Source organism: Propithecus coquereli, unplaced genomic scaffold (assembly GCF_000956105.1).
Source record: "Propithecus coquereli isolate 6110/MARCELLA unplaced genomic scaffold, Pcoq_1.0 Scaffold243, whole genome shotgun sequence".
NCBI lineage: Eukaryota > Metazoa > Chordata > Mammalia > Primates > Indriidae > Propithecus > Propithecus coquereli.
Genome location: NW_012147986.1, coordinates 528752 through 551085, shown reverse-complemented (window position 1 = coordinate 551085; position 22334 = coordinate 528752). Strand labels below are relative to the sequence as shown.

At 45.3% G+C, this 22334-nt stretch overlaps 1 protein-coding gene across 1 annotated transcript in view; it reads right to left on the bottom strand.

Moving 5' to 3' along the window:
* SFXN5 (sideroflexin 5) overlaps positions 1–22334 on the bottom strand; it is a 116759-nt gene that overhangs the window by 66916 nt on the left and 27509 nt on the right. Inside the window, exons 4-6 of the mRNA XM_012646494.1 lie at positions 7709–7735; positions 7104–7158; positions 5048–5073 (exon numbers count right to left, since the gene is read on the bottom strand). Coding sequence (XP_012501948.1) covers positions 5048–5073; positions 7104–7158; positions 7709–7735 — 108 coding nt within the window. The remainder of the gene's footprint in view (positions 1–5047; positions 5074–7103; positions 7159–7708; positions 7736–22334) is intronic.

The following is a 22334-nucleotide window of genomic DNA, read 5'->3' as shown; positions in this document are numbered from 1 at the left end:
GTCTTGGCTGTTCTTGTTCCTTAGCTTGTTCACATAATTTTTAGTATCAACTTGTCAAGCTCCATGAAAAATCCTGCTGAGATTTTGATTGGAATTACATTGAATACAAATTTTAATGTAAAGAAAACGAGATGATACATCTCTCCATTTATTTAGATTTCCAGTGTCCTTCAATAGAGTCCTGTAAGTTTCTCTATAAAGGTCTTGCACATCATTTCTTAAATTTATTTTTAGGTGCCTTATAGTTTTAAGTGCTATTGTAAATGATACCTTTTTAAAAAAAAAATTTATATTCTAGATCTTTGTCTTAGGCTTATAGGCATAAAACAATTTTTGTATGCTTATCTTGCATCTAGAAATCTTTAAAAATAATAGTTCCAATAGTTTATTATCATGCATGTTTTTTGTTTCTTCCTTTCCAACTCTAATATTATACTAGCTGTTTATTTTTTCATGTCTTACTGCACTTGCTAATCTTCCAGGAAAATGTTGGGTAGAAGCAGGATTATCAGGCATTTTTACCCTGACCCAGACATTATGAATTTACTCTTATATGTTTTATCTTTAAGAATGGTGCTTGCCATAGGGTTGGTTGTCTTTAAATTGTTTTTTGTAGACACTCGTATTAAGTTAAGGAAGTTCCTTCTAGACCTAATCCGTTCTATTTTATTATGGTTATTATTGTGAATGGAGTTATGTTTTATTTTATCAAATGCTTTTTCTATTGGGAAAATCATGTTTCTCCTTCAATTTCTTAGTGTGATGAACTGCATTAATACATTCTCTAATGGTATCATTCTTACTGAAAAGTATTTGGTTATGGTGTATCTTGATACCTTGCTGGATTCAGTTTGTTCTTATTTTATTTACAATTTTTACGTGTAATTTCATAAGTGATATTGGCCTATAATTTTTCTTTCTTATACTTACTTCTTTGGTATTGGTCTCAAGATGCCTCATAAATGAATTGGGAATATTTCCTTTTTTTCTCTTTTAGAAGTTTTACAAAGATTAAGTTTGGCTAGTCCTTTGAGCGTAGTCACCCGGAAAATCATCAGAGCCCAGTGGTAATTTTTGGTTTGTTTGTTCTTTGGTACAAATATTTTTAACGACTGATTTAATTTCTTTCTAGTTATTGGTCTATTCAGATTCCATATTTCACCTTGCTAGGTGGTTTTGGTAAGCTATACTTTCCCAGAAATGTTTCCATTTCTTCTAAGTCTTCATATTTATTGCCCTGGGTTGTTCAATGCATTCTGATCTTTTAACACATTGACTGTCACACTAGAAAAAAAATTTTTTCCTTGGGGCCACAGTGTTTTATTATGAAAATAGAATAAAAAATTTGAAAACGAAATGATCCATTCTAATTTATTGAAAATTTTGTTATTTTTTGATTGTTTTCTGTGCATGAGTTATATGCAACTTGAAAAATAGTTCACGCAGCTCCCAAGGTGAAGAGACATGTGGGTTATATACACTTCATGAGGCCCCAGGCTCAAAAATAGCGTGAGTTAAATACAACTCACATGGCAGTTAATATGTTAAACATTTACTGTATCTACAGATATTGTACTTTTTGTTCCTAATACTGTTTATTTGCACCTTCTCTCTTTTATCTTAATCACTGTTGCCAGAAATGTCTAATAACTAGTTCTCCCATAGAACCTAGGAATTTACCCTCAAGATATATTTCAATGATATCAAAAAACATATGTACAATATCATCATTGTGGCATTATTCATAATGGCAAAATATTAGAAATAACCTAATGTAGGAAAGTGGCTAAATAAATTATGGTACTTCCACTAGTAGAATACTATGCAGCTATGAAAAACCACGAGAGAGATCTCTATAAACTATATACAGTGATTTCTAGGATATATCATTAAGTGAAAAAAACATTATGTAAAAGCATGTACAGATGATCCTTGACTTATGATGCGGTTACTCCCAATAAACCCATCTAAGTTGAAAATATTGTAAGTTGATAATGGGCATTTTGTAGATATGATGGGATAGAAAAACACAAAACACAATATCCCAAAAAACGCTGATAACCCAGCACACTGTAAAGTATCAGTTGTTTACCCTGGTGATCGTGGGGCTGCCTGGGAGCTGGGCTCGCTGCCACCACCCAGCATCACGAGAGAGTATCATACTGCCTATTGCTAGCTTGGGAAAAGATCAAAATTCAAAATTGGAAGTATAGTTTTCATAGAATACATATTGCTTTTGCACCATCACACAGTTGAAAAATTGTAAGTTGAACCATCATAAGTCAGGGACCATCTGTGTATAGTATGCTACCTTTTATATAAGAATAAAAGGGGGCTGGGTGCGGTGGCTCACGCCTGTAATCTTAGCACTCTGGGAGGCCAAGGCGGGTGGATCGTTTGAGCTCAGGAGTTCGAGACCAGCCTGAGCAAGAGCAAGACCCCATCTCTACTAAAAATAGAAAGAAATTAGCTGGACAACTAAAAATATATATATAGAAAAAATTAGCCGGGCATGGTGGCACATGCCTGTAGTCCCAGCTACTTGGGAGGCTGAGGCAGGAGGATCGCTTGAGCCCAGGAGTTTGAGGTTGCTGTGAGCTAGGCTGATGCCACGGCACTCTAGCCCAGGCAACAGAGTGAGACTCTGTCTCAAAAAAAAAAAAGAATAAAAGGGGAAATATATTTGTATTTGCTTATTCTTATGAAAAGAAATAAGAAGGATAAATTTGTTTACCTACAGAGGATGGGTGAGAAGGAGGTAGAAGGGATAGGGAGGGGAATGGAACTTTTATGAGGATACTTTTTTAAATGGCTTTGACTTTTAAACTATTCTAATCTTCTAAATATCAAAAAAAAAAAATCCACAAGAATTGGGAAACAACTGAAATTGAATGCCAACGGAAACAAGTAAGCCTAACTGTATATTAAATAGATAACATAAACACAGAAGAAAAAAATTAATTCAAGTAACTTTCGAACATGGTTCTCTGACAGTATACTCTCAGTAGGATATATTCTAAGGACAAAAAGAACCTCAAAGAAATCTTGGGCTTTACTTAATACATTTTTTGAGAGTGGTATTGATGTAGCAGTTCTGGAACTCTTATTTGTATGCATGATATTTAGTAAGTGAATAAATATATTATTGTTGGATTCTCATTCAGGGAGAAGCGAGATACAAATATAAAACAGGAGAAGAAAAGAAAGAACACTGAGATGTTGGATTAGAATTAGAAGTATCAGTATAAATTCATAAATTTAAAAAGTTGTATCTCCTAGCTTTGTCCTCTAAGAGTGCCTGAAGCAATGACATCCCAATAACAAGGAGAACACCTAGCATCCAGATCTTGGTTTCTAAATACCGTTTCCCTCTGAAAGGGACTAGGGTTCTGTGGAGAAACAGATCATCCTAGGACTGGGGCAGAGAAAGGACTGCACACGGTGAATCTAGAATATCTTGCTGTGCCAGAGAGTACTGAAGCTCTCGAGGAATAAGGGGATCATATCAAATAGAGAAACAATTTTAAGGGGTTCCCATTGGTCAAAAGTGGCACAATTTGCATATCAAAATAAATAATGACAGGAGTAAATTTTTACCTACTGAATCAAAAAAATGCAAAGATCATACTGATGGTTTTAAAAAAAACATTAAAGGATGAGATAGAAGGGAAAACACTTATTTACAAGAGGGTGCCAACTAATAAACATAGAAGGAATGATATCTATGGTATCGATAGGAAACTCTGAGACTAGGTAAATATTTTGTTCTCGATCAGTTTTTCCCCAAATGGTTTTAACATCTGTTGGTCATTCTTGTCTGTTTCTAGCTAATGTGAAAAAAGCTACCACAAACATTCATGTATGCATCTCTGTGTAGACATGAGAAATTAATTTCTCTTGGTTAAATACCTTTTAGGTTAAATACCTAAAAGTAGGATTGCTTGGTCATATCCTAAGTGTATGTTTAACTTTATAAAAAACTGCCATACATTTTACACACCTTCTGCTCCAATCTAGGATCCATTCTAGGATCACGCACTGCATTTAGTAGTTATCTATGTGTCCTCCTAGGTATATATCTGAGAAATGAGGGCATATATCTGCTAAAAGACTTGTAGAAGCATGTTCAAAACAGCACTATTTGTTGTAAATCCCAAACTGGAAACAACTCAAATGTTCACTAACAGTGGGATGCATAAAGAAATGTTGATATATTTATAGCAATGGAATATTATACAACAATAAAAAAGAACAAATACTATATATAACAATATAAATAGAGTACTCCATGGTATATATATTAAAAAATTATAAACAAATCTCACAAACAATGTGAAGCAAAAGAAGCCAGACACACAAAAAAGGACATACGAATGATTCCATTGATAAAAAGTTCAATAACAGGCAAAACTAGAGTAGAGGGAAGGAAGCCAGAAAAGTGGCTCCCTGTCGGGGTGGTGCCTGGGAGGGACACAGGAGAGGTTTCTGAGATGCTGATGATGCTCTGAATCTTTATTCAAATGGTGTTTACTTGGTTATGCTCACTTTGTGAAAATTTATCAAACCGCACATTTATGATAAATGCACCTTTCTCTATGTTTGTTTTATTCCAATAAAGATAAAATGAAGAGTAAACCTAACCCTGATTCCAACACTGAGCAAAAAGAATACTGAAAATCCTTTCTGAATCAATTTCACACTTTCATTTTCAGAAGGCAGGTTTATATTCCTACTTCCCAAGGTCTTTGGGAAAATTTCCCTGTAACCAGCAGGTCCTAATGACGATACTAGGGGTGGAAAGCGTGCAGAGATGAAGGCACTGTCCGGCTCCATGTTGGGTATAAGTCAGCACACTTTTTATGAAAAGAAGTTTGACAATCAGCATCAAGAGAAATAATAAGAAATGTAAATCATTTTATCTGGTAATTCTCCTCCAGGAATTTATTTATCCTAAATCAACAACTCAGGCAAATATTTATGAACAATAATGTAAAGTTATACATTAAAAAAAATTTAGCAAAGAAAATCCATTGACAGTAACACTTACAATTGGCGTCCCGAAAGGAATGTAACCTGTGAGCAGGAAGAAAAAAGAGTCGGGTCTTATGATCCACATGATTTCCCCTGTGAGGTGAGATGCCCCTTCCCACACTCACTACACAAGACTGGACATCCTCCGAGGACCCCGGAATGTCTTCCTTCTTCCCTCGACTTATCTTTCTAGCATAGGCTCTTACTTCCCTGGCATTGTGATCATTTCGGGACAGGGAATTCCCTACCTACCTGAGCTGTGTACCTTTAAGTGCCAGAGCTTCTTAACTCTCTGGCATTCTGACTAGACGTCCTCAGTGGGGCAGTAGAGAGCCTGGGTGAAGCACAGCCAGGCCCTGGGGCTGGCTCCTCACTGCTCCTGGTCTCCAGGCGAGGATCCCTCTGCAGCCCCAAACGCTGTCAGCGGGCAGCTTGCTGTCCCCAACCTCTAACTGTGGCAGCCAGTCAGCTGGCAGCCAGACAGCAGGGAGCTTATCTGAGCTGCATCTAAAGCACAGGTTAGCATCCTAAGCACGTAAAATTGTACATGCACACTAGCCCTCTCGCTCCTCCCCGCTTCTCTCTGAGGAGAGGTCCAGAGTTTGATCATCTACTCAGAGGAATTCATGACTCAAAAAGGTCAGAAATTGGCCAGGTGCGGTGCCTCAAGCCTGTAATCCTAGCACTCTGGGAGGCCAAGGCAGGAGGATTGCTTGAGCTCAGGAGTTCAGGACCAGCCTGAGCAAGAGTGAGACTCCGTCTCTACCAAAAACAGAAAAAATTAGCCAGGTGTGGTGGCAAGTGCCTGTAGTCCCAGCTACTTGGGTGGCTCAGGAAGGAGGATCACTTGAGCCCAGGAGTTTGAGGTTGCAGTGAGCTATTATAACACCACTGTACTCTACGCAGGGTGACAGAGCAAGACTCTGTCTCAAAAAAAGAAAAACGGTCAGAAATGACAATAGAAGCTAGGCTCTGGGGGATGAGAGCGTGGTCTGCCCAGCGTGGGGACTGCAGAGCATCTGAAGCCACAACCATAAGATGCTCAGAGCCTCTGCTGCCTTGGAATCTGCCATGGCAAAGCGAGGAGACACAGGGCACTAGCTGCCTCAGTTTACACAATGGCTTCCCATGTCCATCCCTTCCCTGGCTGTTTATTTTCTTGCCCCCATGAGGTCAGGCTCTGTGGAGGGAGGGCTCCTGACTGACCTACCCGACTGAGAAGGTCTTTCTCCAGCCACCGAGGCCTTCCCCAGGCAGCAGCAGAAGCCGTCCCATTCCATGACTCAGGGGTGGGTACACCACATTGCATGGAGAAATGGCAAGAAAGAGGCGTCTACACACTGGTGTGAGTGCGACTCTCTGCAGTGTGCCTCTGGGCAAGGCCTGAAACCTCGCAGAACCGTCAGCAGGATAACCATGCCAGCCCCAGCTAGTGTACATGCATGTGCTTTCTAAGTCCTGGACCCAGACCTACCAAGCTGTCCCTCTAGTGACCACTGGGATTTCCCAGGGGCAGGCATCTCGTAACCCCCTCTGCCCACTGGTCTCTGCAGAACAGGAATCACACCTTCTCTATGCGCGCAGCAGTGCAAATACAGCACACGCATTCTGAAGGGAGGGCTGACAGCGGGATTGGAGAGCAGGGCTCAATCTGGAGATTGATTGCCTGAAAGGGGACCGGGGAGCAGGACGTGGAAGGAAAGAGCAGGTGGCGCACAGGTAGGAGAGGAGGGGTGGCTTGTAGAAGCCAGGGCTTGCCTGCAGTGGCGTCACTGAGGCTGCACCCAGTGAGTGGTGTACAACCTGCGGGTGAGAGTACCAGATTCACCTGGGGAGGCCACAGCTCCACCCCAACTGCTCGGGAAGAAAAGGCAGCGGAGCTCCACGGGGGATTCAGAGGCCTGGCCAGCATCTTACACGGTCAAGCCAAGGTGAACACGCAGGTGCAAATGTGGCTGCCTGTGTGACAGGCTCCATTCCCTCCTCGGGCTGACACATCTGGACACTCCTGGAGCTGTGACCATAGTAAGTGCCCCGGGCTGGACAGAAGCAGCAGGGTCCCAGGAGCTTACCTGACATTCTAAAGGGCATGAAGATCTTCTCATTGGTGTCCGGGTGTAGAATAGCCTGGCAAGAGTCGGAAACAGAGCACAGGGTGACAGTGGGGAAGGCGGGAGGGAGGAAGAAGGGGGACAAGCAGAGGTGCTCGGGGAGGAAGGGGGAAAAAGACAGCTCCCCCAGGAAGACTCAGACGCCAGTGGCTGTGTGTTGCCTTCTGGCCTGATAGGTCTTTCCAGCCTTTAGGGCAAGAACACATTAAAACATGGCCATAAACAGCATCCCCACTCCTTACTGATCCTCAAAGGCGAGTGTAGGGGAGACCAAAAGCCCATGGGGACCAGGATGGTGTCTTCCTTACAGGCCCTCTACCCCCATGCCTGCACACAGTAGGCATGTAATGATACAAAATAATTATAGCCCAGTCCCTTCCTGGAGCTCAGAGAGCCCAGGGCAAGGCCAGCCTTCAGGAACGCTGGCCCTTAGGTGCAGGGGCAGAAGGAAGGGGTGAGGGGCCAGGGGCAAACTGAAGTCCCGAAACAGCCATGGGAGGAGGGGCTTCCACTAGATCCCAGGAGGGTACAGGGAAGGAAAGAAAAAGAAGCCAAAATTGGGTTACCTGTTTGATTTTCTGTGCACTCCAGAGCTGGAAGAAAGAAAGAGAGAAAGGAAAAGGAAATAAAGGACAAAATTAAAAGCATGTATCAGTTTAAGGTCTCAAAGCCATATTTTCTAACCAAGGGATCCAGCTCCAAAAGCACAGGAGGCTCAGGCTGTCCTCATCACCCCAGGCTAGGCAGCCACTCAACCCTGGGGTATGGCACCAGAGGATAAAAAGGCTACAGATCCCAGAATGGCAGAGCCAGGGGATCGCACACAGATCATTTAAACCAGCGGCTCTTGACTCTGGCTGCGCTTTAGAATTCCTTGGAGAATTCTTCCAGCATTTTTCCAAAGCTCCTTATTTGATTCCAAGTCACGACCACCTAAGAACGCCTGATTTCAATGAAGACACTTCAGTTGTCTCCTAGAATGACTAGTGGCAGCACAGAGTGATTTTTTTCAGAGACAAACTGCCTGGATTCTTGGCTTTGTCTCTTCAGCCGCTGAGCCATACTCCCTCATCTGCGAAGTGGGGATGATAACCATGCTTCTAACATAGAACTGTTGAAGAGGTATATGGAAAGTTCTCAGGGCAGAGTCAGCACATAGTAGGTGCTTTATATGTGCTTACTGTTGTTGATGTTATTACCCCTATTGTTGTTGTTGTTGTAAGAAGGTTGCAGGGAGAAAAAAGTTGCTTTTCAAATGAGTGATGAGGTTGTTTCTTTCCAGCACAGCATGAGGGACAGGCTAGAGAGAGAGAACAATTGTCAATCCCATCAAATGACCTAAATACTGTGTTTCACTGAATCTAAGATACCATTGATCCTAAGATACACTAGTATGTACCACAAAAGAAAGAAAACTCTGATGTAATGCCAAGACCCCTGTCAATTAAAAAACACATCCCACTGTAGAGCTGCTACAGTGTAATAGAGTAGGCCTCTTCAAATCAAGGAATCATAGTAAATAAAAATGTACATGTTGGGCAAGCCAAAGGCCAGTGCATTTTTAACGGAGCAAGAAGGATACAGGGCTAGAAGGAAGACACAGCCAACAGCTGATGTTTAAAGTTTTATAAGAGAATAGTTGCTATGCTTCATATAGCAATGCTGGTCATCTGGAATATAAATTAAGCTACAGAAGTTAAGAAGGCTACTGGGTAGTAAAAATAGAAGTTATAAAATTGATACATTAAAGTTTATGCATTTTAGTCACAGCTGAGTCCCTCAAACCTTAATTCACAGCCTAATTAACTCTTATTTTAGATACATTTCCAACACACTTGATTGTCTGCCATTCCAGACACAGGCAGACTAGAAGAAGCAGATTTTTAAACAATAATAATTGGGGAACAGAGGGGACTGATGAGAAAACCCAAACGCAGAATCACTGCTAGCACAAAGGTCAGTGAGAGCCTAACAGCAAAGAGGTTTTAAAACACAGCACAAGGTTGGTCCTTCCCTCTCTGCTCAGAAAGCACCTTCCTGAAGTACACCCCCAGGTCCAGGCTCCGTCCCAGGTGTGCCCCCAGGCCCTGTGCACAGACTCCTGCCACCCCATGCGTCCTCCACCCCATAATGACCTCCTGGGCCTCTCACCTCCGGAGGGACAGCCCAGCCTCTCAGAGACAGGAAGCTGCTTTTCAGCACTGTCGCCTAGCACCCCCCGTGGGGCCTGGCAAACAATAGGTGTTCAATGAGTGCTTGGTGAAGGAATATAATCTTCTAAAACACAAGTATGCCCAAGGTGTAACTGATCTATGGTTAAGCATGGTGAAGCAAAAGCACAGATTTATCTCTTTTCTTCCCAAATCCTCAATAAAAGAAAAGCAAAGGAATAAACCAGCTGAAAAACCCATCAGGAGAGGAAGGGGAGGAAGAGGTATATAGAAAGTTCCTGGAGCACTGTCAGCAGAGTAGGTGCGCAACAGCACACGGAAGAGGCCACACATCTCTGACGGGTGGAGAGCTGACGAAGGCATGAATGACCAGCAAAGGTGCAGAGCAGGGAGAGAGGTTGAAAATGTCCCTGTGCGTGGGGCAGAGGCCCAGAGCTCCTGCCCAGGTGACGGAGGCTTATTCTCCAGAGAAGCCGTATCAGAGCAGCCCAGACAGGGTCACAAGCATGGGGGATGAGGGAAAGGTCGGGGTGCTGAACATGGGTCTCTCCAGGAGCCTGTCTGCGTCCAGCTCCCAGAACACAGCCTGCGGGAGGATGGAGACTCCTACTCTAGGGAAACAGAAAGGCTCTCAGAGAAACAACCCACTAAGAGGGCCAGCTTAGTGGACACGCCATCAGCGCACTGCTCAGCAGGCCCCGTGCTAGGGGTCTGATGCTGCGTGGTTGCTGTCTTGGCTTTCTTAATACAGTCATGGGCCACACAACAATATCATGGTCAATGAAAAGCCACATGGAAGACAGTGGTCCCGAAAGATTATCATGAAGCTGAAAAATTCCTATTGCCTGGTGACCTCATAGCCATTGTAAGATCACAAAGCAATGTATTACTCATGTCTTTGTGTTGATGCTGTAAACAAACCTACTATGCTGCCACAGTTGTATAAAAGCCTCGCACATACAATCATGTACAGTACATAATACTTGATAATTAATGACTGTTACTGCTGTATGTGTTTATTATAGTATACTTTTTATCATTATTTTAGAGTATACTCCATATATATATATAAAGTTAACTGTAAAACAGCCTCAGGCGGCCAGGCTGGGCACGGTGGCTCATGCCTGTAATCCTAGCACTCTGGGAGGCCGAGGCGGGCGGATTGTTTGAGCTCAGGAGTTTGAAACCAGCCTGAGCAAGAGCGAGACCTTGTCTCTACTAAAAATAGAAAGAAATTAATCGGACAACTAAAAATACATAGAAAAAAATTAGCCGGGCATGGTGGCGCATGCCTGTAGTCCCAGCTACTCGGGAGGCTGAGGCAGAAGGATCGCTTGAGCCCAGGAGTTTGAGGTTGCTGTGAGCTAGGATGACGCCGCGGCACTCACTCTAGCCCGGGCAACACAGTGAGACTCTTGTCTCAAAAAAAAAAAAACAGCCTCAGGCGGGTCCTTCAGGAGGTAGTCCAGAAGGAGGCATTGTTATCATAGGAGATGACAGCTCCGTGTGTGTTATTGTCTGTGAACACCTTCCAGTCGGACAAGATGTGGACGTCGAAGACAGTGATACTGACAATCCTGACCTTGCGTAGGCCTAGGCTAATGTGCGTGTTTGTTTTTGCTTTTAACAAAAATGTTTAAAATTTTATTAAAAAATTTAAAATAGAAAAAAGCTTACAGAGTAAGGATATAAAGAAGGAAAATATTTTTGTACCGCTGTACAATGTGTTTGTGTTATAAGCTAGGTATTATTACGAAAGAGTCGAAAAGTTAAAAAAATTAGTTTATAAAGTAAAAAAGTTACAGTAAGCTAAGTTTAAATTATTATTGAAGGAAGGAAACTAATTTTTTTATAAATCGAGTGTAGCCTTGGTGTGCGGTGTTTACGAAGTCTACAGTGGTGTACGGTGATGTCCTAGGCCTTCACATTCACTCCCCACTCGCTCACCCCTTACCCACAGCAACTTCCAGTCCTGCAAGCTCCACTCATGGTAAATGCCTCATACAGGTGTACCCTTATTTAAAATCTCTTACACCATATTTTTACTGTGCCACTTCTATGCTGACACACACAAATGCCGCTGTGGTACCGTTGCCTGCGGTGTTCAGTGCAGGCACACGCTGTACAGGTTTGTGGCCCAGGAGCAGCAGGCCATCCCCTACAGCCTAGGTCGAGGAGCCTACGCCATGCAGGTTTGAGTAAGTACAGTCTCTCATGTTCGCACAATGATGAAATGCCTGATGATGCATTTCTCAGAATGTGTCCCTGTCATTAGGCAACGTGTGACCGTATCTTCATCTTGGAATGTGTGGTTTGTAAGTGAAGACGGATGGGACAATGGAGCACGTGCTGGTGGCCTGAAGCCTCAGCTCACATGCGGTCCTGCCTCACACTGCCTCCAGCCACCTCTCTGGGATGGGTTCTCGGCACCCGCTCAGTGACTGCTGTCACCCCCCACTCCTGGCGGAGGGCTATGAGCAGGGAGGGCCAGGTAGGCCAGACAGGTCCCACCCACCAAGTTGCGGAGCGGGGCTCTGGGAGCATGTGAGGGTCTGCACTGGCACCATGAGTGTCCCCATGGCTGAGGGAGAAAGACGTTAAATAATAGCAAATTTAAAAAAACCACCTTGCCACGTCTGGGGCAGGGGGGAAGTAGAGAGAGAACACAGACAAGAGGGAAAGGCTTTTTTCTGCTTTTTGACAAAGGTCTTGCATTTTCATTTTGCATTGAGCCTCGCAAATGATATAGTCAGCTCTGCCTATAAATACTGCTATTTAGAGGACCCCCAATGGAAAGGATCACTGCTCAGTGAGCCTACACATGCATCTATAGGAAAGGAATTCTGGAGGTGAAAGGAAAAAGGAATTCTGAGGAAACGAGACAACGCAGAAACTAAAGAAAACTTTTAAAATGCTATAGTATCTTCAAAGCAGTAGGACATGAAAGAAGAAAAGGATGTAGCGAAAAAAGGGGCAGGGGACAAATCCTGGTTCTGCCACAGTATGTGTGGCCCTGGGAAATGACTTTGCCTTTGTCCCTCAGTTTCTCCACCAGTAAAATGGGTTGTTGTAAGGGTAGAGCAGAGAGTCCTTGGTGGCCCCGGAAGACTGCATTCCCCTTCTGGCACACGGCTAAGCTGATATTTCCCAGCCCCCCTGAGGTCATGTGGCCTCCTGGGACTGGGTACTGGCTAGTGGACTGTGGACGGAAATGACATTTGCCACTTCCAAGCCTGGCCCCAAAGCCTCCCACGGAGGACCTGGTGGAAGACAGTGAGGACCTAGAAGATGATAAAACCAGTCCCTGAACTTGGCATCTGCCAAGTCCCGGGTTGCACTGGATTCAGACATGACTGAGATGTTACTATGGTAAGCCCCTGAAATCTGGGGGCTTAATCTGACTAATACAGAGTCTTGAATGAGATATATACAAAATATGTGACTCATAGAACGTGCTCGATATAGTTGCCTAAAATAGAGAGGACGCAATTCCAGTGAGCAATATTTTTTTAAAGGATTTACTCATCTTTCAAAGTGACTTCATCTCTGTTGTGTCATTCCTCCATCATGCCTGTGAGGTAGGTAGATGCTCATCTCAGAGAGACTAAGTAACTAAGCCAGGGTCCCGGGGGCCTGGTGGCAGGATGCAGACAGCCACTCGGGCCTCCTGGCCTCCAGGCCTGAGTCTTCTCTGCTCTTGGCCAGGGTGATAGCCAGGCCTGAGGCACGAGAGAAAGAGTGTGGCTAACACCATCCTGAGGTCCCAGTACCTCCCCCTTGCGGTTCGCAGCAGACACTCCCCTCCTGCCAAAGTCCCGATAAACAGCACCACACTCGTAAGCAATGACTGCATCTGTGTCCCTGGGATTCAAGGACCGCCTCCTCCACTCCAACGTAGGGGCAGCGATGGGGAGTCAGGCAGATGCTGTAGGGAGGGCACTCCGGAAGGCCAAGAGCCCAGAGCCTACAGAAATGTGCCCCACCCCACAAACAACACCACCACACATGTGGCCCAGCAGGCTAGTGCCACAGGTAAAAGCCAATGGTAAAGCCTCGCATGATAATTCCATGCTTTTATGATTTGCCGAGCACTTTTCCTCCTATTAACTATCTGATTCTCATACTCAGAAACGTTCCCATAGAACAGATGAAGAGACCAAAGCTTAGAGCCATGCCCAAGTTCTCAGAGAGGGAGCCAGAACTATAGCTCATGATGTCTGACTCAGATTCCTTCATTCACTCATCCATTCACTCCTACTCAGTGCACACATACTATGTGTGAGACTAAGGGTTATGTGTCTTCTAGGGGCTTCATATCTATTAGCTTATTTAATCCCCTCAACAACCCTAGGAGGTAGGCACTAGTATACCTCCCATTTTATAGATGTAGAAACTGATGCTCCAAGAGCTTAAGTGACTTGCCCAAAGTCCCACAGCATTGCTGGGATTTGAACCCAAGCAGCCTGGCTCCAGAGACTCCACTCTTACCCACCACACACACCCATCGTCCAATGCTAGCACACTCCTGCACACTGTTCTGCCCCTCAGGCATGTAGTATATTTTGGAGATCTTTCCGTATCAATGCACAGAAAGCAGCCTTATTCTTCCTAACAGAAACCTTGAATGAATATATTATAAACTGCTCCCTATTGGTGGACTTTCAGGCTATTTCCCAGCTTTTATTTTATTATAGTAAAATATACATCACATACAATTTACCATCTTAAGTATTTCTAAGTGTGCAGTTCTCCGGCATTAAGTACATTCACACTGTGTGCAGCCATCACCACCATCCACCTCCAGAATTTTTTCATCTTCCCCGACTGAAACTCTGTACCCATTAAACTCCCCATTCCTGCCTCGGCTCCTGGAAACCACCATTCTACTTTCTGTCTCTATGAACTTGACTACACTAGGTATCTCACATGAGTAGAATCATACAACATTAGTTCTTTTGTGACTGTCTTATCATTTTGCTGTTACAAGCAATGTTCCAGTGGATTTCACTGGAGATATTATTATATCATGAGTATTTCTGCAGATATCTCTGACATGATACAGAAGAAATCGATGATTACTGTAGGGAGGGGAAGTGGGTAATTGGGGGACAGAGCAAAGGAGACTTTTTTTTATTCTCTACTTTTTTTATACCATTAGAATTCTGTATTTTGCTCATACGTTATCTACTCAAAAATAATTATTAAAAAAATTAAAGGTAACCACTAAAAATATAGAAAAAAGGTACACAACTTCCAAGCCCTTTGTCAACCCATATGGCACAGACCATGAACTGTCCAACAAAATCTATGTCCCCTTCGTCCGCAGTCATAGAACAGTAGCTGGCAGATGGCTGGCCGGCTGCCCTACATTTCCCATGCTCCTCTGCAGTTGGGTTTATCCATGTGACTGAGCCCCCCAGTGGCATCTCAAGGGAAGTAATGTGCCTTCTCCAGGCCAGTGTCTCCCTCTCCATGCCCTCTGTGCCCTTGTTGTGAGCCAGAGCAAGGATGTGGCTGCAGCCCAGCCTTGGCCCTGCAGACAGGATGACACCCAAGAAGGTGGTGGAGAAACATCCTAGGTCCCTGAATGATCCTGTGGAGCAGAGCCACTTGCCCACTTGGAACCTGAATTATTGCATGGGAGAGAAATAAATTGTGTTATTGAAGCTAGTGCACCTGGGGTTCTTTTTGTTACAGCAGCTAGTATCACTGTAACTAATATCATCTATTTGGGGTTATAGGAAACCACCTCCCATGACATCAAGGAAGGCTTTCCAGGGAAGAAAGGAAGGAATAGAAGAAGCTAAGATGGTGCTTGAGGCTCTTCTGGTGGCATCTGGCAACAGACCAGCCTCAGAGGTTTTGGGGGTGAGATGGGAAGGACATCTTCATTTTCAATGAAAATTCCTAGTCATGACTTGAACTTGTTTGGGCTCCTCCTATCTCCAGGCTGCAGTGACAACAGTCGCGTTCATGGATTTTGGCCTTGGCTTGGTCACTAACTTGCATGGTCTTCCTGTGCAAGTCACCTCACACCTTAGACTTGCACTGTTTTTAAAATTAATCAGGTAGAAGAAGGGGTAGCAGGTAGAAGCAAGCCTATCCAGGACCCCTTGCTGTCCAACAGCCTATGATGCCAGCCCAGCTTACGTGGAGACCAGGCAAGGACTCAGGTCTGACTCCTTGGATCTAGGCTTTTCCCTGGGACTGCTGGACCCATGGGGTTAAATGGTGGATGCAGAAAGGGCAGCAAGTAGCACCCACAAGCCAAGAACTGGCTACCAGTTCAAAGTTTCACCAGCCAGTCCTACAAATAGGTTACAGGGGAGGGTCATCCTGGGATGTGAAGTACTGACGGGAGGCCAGATGAAATGCAGTGGGTGTGCCGTCTGCACTGGGAATCTAGGGAAGGGAGCCCCCAGTGTCTTCTCATCAATCCACGAAGGAAGCATCTCCACTTCAAACTACAACTCCTACTTGTGACCTGATCTCATTTGGGTTCAGCCCATCTCCTCTGTGCCTCTGGCTAAACATAAAAATATGCATCTCTGACCCCCTGGGACTTACTGGCTCCAGTGACAAACCAGTCTCGAGATGAGACTTTGAACCCTGCTTGATTCCTCAACTTGGTGAATGAGGACAGAGAGGAGGTGTGGGGAAGCAGTGTGGGCGAGAGGTGGCTGGAGCATTGCAGAAGTTTGCTGATTTCAAAAACAGCACCTCCTCTGAGCTGCTGTCTGAACCGATCTAAACGGCAGTGTAGACACCAAGGGAGGGGCAGAGGGTGCATCCCAGACATACGAGGGCATGGCCAACCCACAAGCCCTGTCTTCTCAGGCAGAGCAGGACATACCCCCCACCACCGGCAGGGAGGAGTAACTGCCCAGCCCCACCCCCAGCCTGGCTCGCTCCTCTTCCCCTCTGCCTCCTTCCAAGCTGCTTCTCCAAACTTCCCAAGGCAGCAAAGACAGAGCCTATTTAAAACAACCTCCAGAAGGTAATTAAACAGAGCCTGAAGGGGATCCTTCTGTAAGGCAAAGAATGCCTCCATAAAACAAACAAAAAAAACTTCCTAATTTATCAGTTGGGCCAGTCGCATTATACCTCACCATTAATTTTGTTGCCATGGTTACTCCCAGGTAATATGTACCTGTTGCAAGTCTATGTAGGGCGAAGGTACCCCCCAATTCTACAGATGCAAGAGAGGGGAGAGATTCTCTGCTTCGTTCTACAGCACAGCACATGGCAGCATCGCAATCTCCCTACTCGTGCAGCTTGTCTCCATCAAGACCCAGGTTTGAATTCCAGATCTCCTACCTGCTGGCCGTGAGATTTAGGCCCATTTACTTAATCTTTCTGAGCCTCAGTTTCCTCATTTGTAATATGAAGATATGAATACTTTCAAGGTTGTGAAAATTAATAATTCGTTTATTTAACAAATTCATTTATTTAACGAATACTTACTGAGCATCTACTAAGTGTTGAGCACTGGTCTAGGCACTAAGGGTAGATACATGGGTGAAAAAAACAGACAAAAATCTCTGCTTCTGTGGAGCCTACAGGCTGGTGTGGCCAGATAGACAATAAGCAATGAAAACAATAAATAAGTAAACTCTCTGACATGTTAGAAGGATACAAGGGAAAGTGGAACAGGATAGAGGACAAGGTGTGCTGGCAGTGGGGATGGAAGTTACAGCAGTAAGTCAGGTGGTTGGAGTGGGTCTCATTGAGGTGACACCAGATGAAACACCTGAAGAGGAGAGTGAGCCATGCAGATATCTAGTGGGCGAGTGCTCTGGCAGACAGAAAAGGCAGTGCAAAGGCCCTGAGGCAGAAGTGGGCCTATCTGGTGTGTTTGAGGGACAGCAAGGGGGCCAGGGTGACTGGAGTGGACTGAATAGAGGGAGAGTTGTAGAAGACAAGGTCAGAGAGGAATGAGGGCTTTGCAGGCTGAGCTAAAGACTATGGTTTTTACTCTAAGTGAAAAACTATAGAGTTTCTACTGGAGCCGTGGTTCCCAACTGGGGTAGGGGGTGACCTTTTGTACTCAGGGGACATTTGGCAACATCTGGAGACATTCGTGGTTGTCATGACTGGGGAGGGGGAACTACTAGCATCTACTGGGTCAAAGCCAGGGGCACTGCTAAACATTCTCAGTGTGCAGGATGGCCCCCACGGCAGAATCATCTGGCCCCAAATGCCAATGGCTGAGTCTGAGAAACCCTGGAGCAGAGGAACAAACAGTGTCTGTCTGGTCATTCCACAGCTCACTTTGACTGCTGTGCTGGGAATGGATGGCGGGGGGCCCAGGGACAATGGGGAGACCATCCAGGAGGCCACAGGACAACACTTCGCCCTCACACAAATGCCTCAGCTCACACTGATCACTTACGTGCCTATTCTGTGCTCACAATAAGGGCCAAGCTGGGGCTGGCCCAGAGGGGCAGAGTGCCCATCTGGATTCCCGGAGCCCGAGGCTGGGAGTCGGGGTAAGGCTGGTGGGTCAGCCGCTTCCCTTCAGCCAGCTCCCGACAAACCTGCTGACACCCACAGAAGGTTTGGGGTGCAAGTATTTTAAGCCTTTGGTATTTACTCCTCTATTTTCAGCAGAGCCTGAACAGAGCTGACCCCATTTCCTCCCTGCCAGAGGAGGAGACCTGCAGTATCTCTTGCATCCCAGCAGCCGTGTCTCCTTGGCAGATCAAGGGCAGAAACATAACCTGCATGGGGGCTCTGAGCAGCTGATACGTTGCGCCAGGTGCAGAGCAGGCACTTAATAGAGGTCGGCTGGTTCCCAGCCTCTGGGGAATGGGGACGATGGACAAAAACCACCGCTCAGGACCCTGCAGTGGTTCCCAGTGACCTGCTCGCCACACTCTCAATGACTCCGGTAGCTTCCAACCTGGTTTTTGTAACAGCATTTACTCATCCCCAGTCCACCCGGCACTGCCAGCAACTGATCCTGCCACAGTGCCGCTGTCATGCTACTCCCTTGCTCAAGAGCTTTCAGTAGCTTCCTCTTACCCAACATGACACGTCCAGCATCTCTGCCTGGTTTTCAAAGACTTTCATAATCTTGCCTTTAACTTCCCAACTTCCTTTCCAACTTTCTCTACCTAACCTCATTTCTCTGCCTCTTTCTCTGTCTGTTCCTCTCCCCTGATTCTCTCTCCCCCTCCCCTGACATAGATATGTTTCTCCTCTCCATTCTACTTCTCGGCTTTTGCCTGTGACTTACAGAAAACATCCCTCCCACTGGTCTAAGAGGGCCCAGTGTCAGATGCCTGTCCCACCACATACTAGCTATGGGACCTTAGGCAAGAAGTACAACTTCTCTGAGCCTCAGTTTTCTGGCTTATAAAATGGAGTTGACACAGGTACCAACTGACAGGTTTCTATGAAGATTAATTGAGATAATGCATGTACAGTGCTAGTAATTAGTACAGTGCTTGGCACTTGGTAAGCAAGTAGTGAGTGGTAGCTCACCACGGGGAGGTGATGAGCATTTAATCCCACCCATCTCCATCCACGCCAAGCCATTCCGGCAAAGCCCCAGCAGATACAAGTGCACAAATCAGAGCCAACATTCAGAAACTTAGTTGGTTGTGCCTATGCTTGTATTTTTGCTCAACGATGGCTTTGTTGTTTAACTGAAAGCTATCATCCTTATTGGGGTTCATAGCACATCAAATTTCTACCTCCTGAGCCTAAAAGGTAAATTATATTTATTTTTGTTTTATCCTCAGGACTAACTGGCATAGCAACCTTTTAATAAGAACAGTCTCTGGAAGAGATATCAGTCCCCCGCTAACAGAAGACACGGCATCAAGAGTGAACAAAAGACCAATACAATTGCACATACTCGCTGGTGAGGTGTTGTCACTGGAGGGCAGGTTAGACAGCAAACTGGGTAGAAAAACAGAACGTCACAAGTTACCAGCACTGGCCACGACACCACAGACCCAGCCACAGGCTTCTGACTCACACACCTGAGAAAGGACATCAGAGCAGGCACAGAGCCTGGATGCAGGCGAGGTGTCCAGACTGAGACCAGGAACCACCCTGGGTCTCTTCAGATGGCACATACATGACCCTTGAGCAGGGCCAGCCTGGGCCAGGGCCAGGGCCTGTCCTTGAGGCTTCCCAATCCCTGAGCTGGCATGTCATTACCTGTGGCCCCTCCTCCTGTGTCTGTGGAGGCCAGAGGAAGGTGTGGCTTTGCAGACTGAGGCCCAGGGAGGGAAGCACAGCAAGAGCTGATGCAAAGTCCAACCCCTGGTTCCCTAGGGAGCCAGAGGATGGGGGAAGAGAGGAACAGAGAGGCTCTGCCTCTAGGGGGCCACTGCGGCAGGCTCACACCTAGAGCACTGTGCAGCCCAGCCACCAGATGGACACTGCAGGCACCACCTCCATGAGCCAGAACTGGGAAGCACAGCTAGTGCCAGGCCACCTCCCCAGCTCCCTGGAGGCACAGGGCGGCTTTCAGGACAGAACACAAAGGAGGCCCAGGAAACAGGGCAGGCAGCTTTAAGCTACTGAAGGGAGCAAAGAGGAGGAAATGGGCCTCACTCCCCAGACTCTGAGAGCTGGAAGGGGTCCCAGGAATCCAACTTGAGCAAGAATGGAGCAGAGGGGAGCTTGGGCCAGGAGCAGACACAGGGTCAGGAAGGGCTTGGAGGCTGGACCCACCCCTGACAGGTCTGAGAAGAACGTGTGAGGGTCTGAGGACTACTTGGGCCTAGAGAAGGGTGGAGCATCAGGTCACGCCATCCAGGCTCTCTAGTGCCCATGGCCAGAGGGAAGTACCGCTGCTTGGGAATGAAAGGGCACAGCTTGCCCTCCCTGCTGGTGGCTGCTCGTGACTCAGCACACAGTGCAAAGGCTTTAAGATGGGCCCTGCCTAAGCAGGCACTGCCCCGTGTCTCATCACTCCCCCAGGGCCCTGCACGAGGGCATCTGCCCTCCCTTCACATTGCCCTGCTGCGGTCTAGCGCCTTCGCCTCAATCACTCCCTCTGCGGGTGCTCTCCCCACCTCCAGCACAACGTGCTTGCGGACCACTCCTACCCAGAGCCCCACCTCACAGGCCCTCTTCCAACCCCTCACATCTAGGTGAGTCTGGGTGGGTTACTCCGTCTGCAGCTCTCCCACAGTATCATGTGGTTTCAGGGGTCAGGGGCTCCATGAGGCAAGAACCTCACCCAGCTCCTTCCTTGCTCTATCCTCCAGGCCCCGGCCCCACGTACATAGTGATGGTATAGAAGAGAAAAAAGGTAAGAAAATCTGAGTGTCAGCCTAAGAGGTCCAGTACTTGACTAATAAGAGTTCCAGAATGAGAAGAAATTATCAGAGAAACATTATTTAAAAATTTGTTAGAACCAAAAGGTGTCTTCAGGCTGAAAGAGGTCACCAAGAATCCAAAATAATGAATTTTAAAAGAGTTAGTGTTGTGAAATTTCAGAAATCAATTTCACAGATAAAGAGATGATCCCAAGTATTTCCAAAGAAAGAAAACAGACCACTTGCAAAGAATCGGGAATAAAATGGCATCAGGTTTTTCAACGGCTATATTGGAACCCAGAAGAAAATAGCACAATGGTCTTCAAAAATCTGAAGAAAAATGATTGTCAACCTAGAATTTTCTCCTCAGCCAAACTGTCAATTAAGGCTGAGTGCAGAATTACAATTTTTTTTAGACACAAAAAGACTCAAAACTTTCTTCCCGTTTACCCTTTTTCAAGAAATTACTGGAAGAGGTGTTCCACCAAAGCTACAGCATATACCAGGGAAAAGGAAGACTTAGAGCTGGTGGGAGGTGGGCCCTGGAAAGGAAAATTTCATGGAAAAAAAATGGAACCAAGGCTGGACGTGGTGATTCGTGCCTATAATCCCAGCACTTTGGGAGACTGAGGCGAGAGGATTGCTTGAGGCCAGGAGTTTGAGATCAGCCTAGGCAACATATTGAAACCCCATTTCTATAAAAAATTAAAAAAAAAAATAGCTTGGCACAGTGGCTTGCACCTATAGTCCCAACTGCTCAGAAGGCTGAGATGAGAGGATCACTTGGGCCCAGGAGTTCAAGGTTACAGTGAGTCACTGCATTCCAGCCTGGGCTACAGAGCAAGACCCTGTCTCTTAAAAAAAAAAAAGAAAAGAAAAGAAAAGAAAGAGATGGAACTGAAAAATAGGAGTCTTCAAATTAAAAGAAGGCACTGAAAATATAGTCGTGTGTCACTTAATGACAGGGACACATTCTGAGAAATGCATCATTGGGCAACTTTCCTGCGTAAATATCACAGAGTGTACTTACACAAACCTAGAAAGTACAGCCTACTACACACCTAGGCTATTTGGTCTAGCCTAGAGCTACTAGGCTACAAACCTGTACAGCATGTTACTGCACTCAATACTGCAGGCAATTGGAACACAGTGGTATTTGTGGATCTAAACATATCTAAACATAGAAAAGGTACAGTAAAAAAAGCGATTTTCTTTCTTCGATGATAAATTAAACTTAGCTTATTGTAACTTTTTTACTTTATGAACTCTTAAATTGTTTTTAACTTTTTGACTCTTTTGTAATAATACTTAGCTTAAAACACAAACACATTGCACAGCTGTACAAAAATATTTTCTTTCTTTATATCCTTATTCTATAAGCTTTTTTCTACTTTTAAAGTTTTTTTGGTTTTTGTTTTCTTTTTTACTTTTTAAACTCTTTTAATACTAGCTAAAAACTAAGGCACAAACACATACATTAGCCTCGGCCTACACAGGGTCCAGATCATCAAGATGTCACTAGGTGAGAGGAATTTTTCAGCTCCATTTTCATTTTATGGAACCACCTTCATATATGCAGTCAGTCGTTGACCAAAATGTTATGTAGTGCATGACTACATGGAAAGGCTGCTGGAGGGTACAGTAAGGTTAAAGACGGTACAAAGGAAACTATGCCAATGAAAAAAATGAGACCATCATCAACTCCAGATAAAACATAAAGTTGGAAAAGAGAAGAAACATAA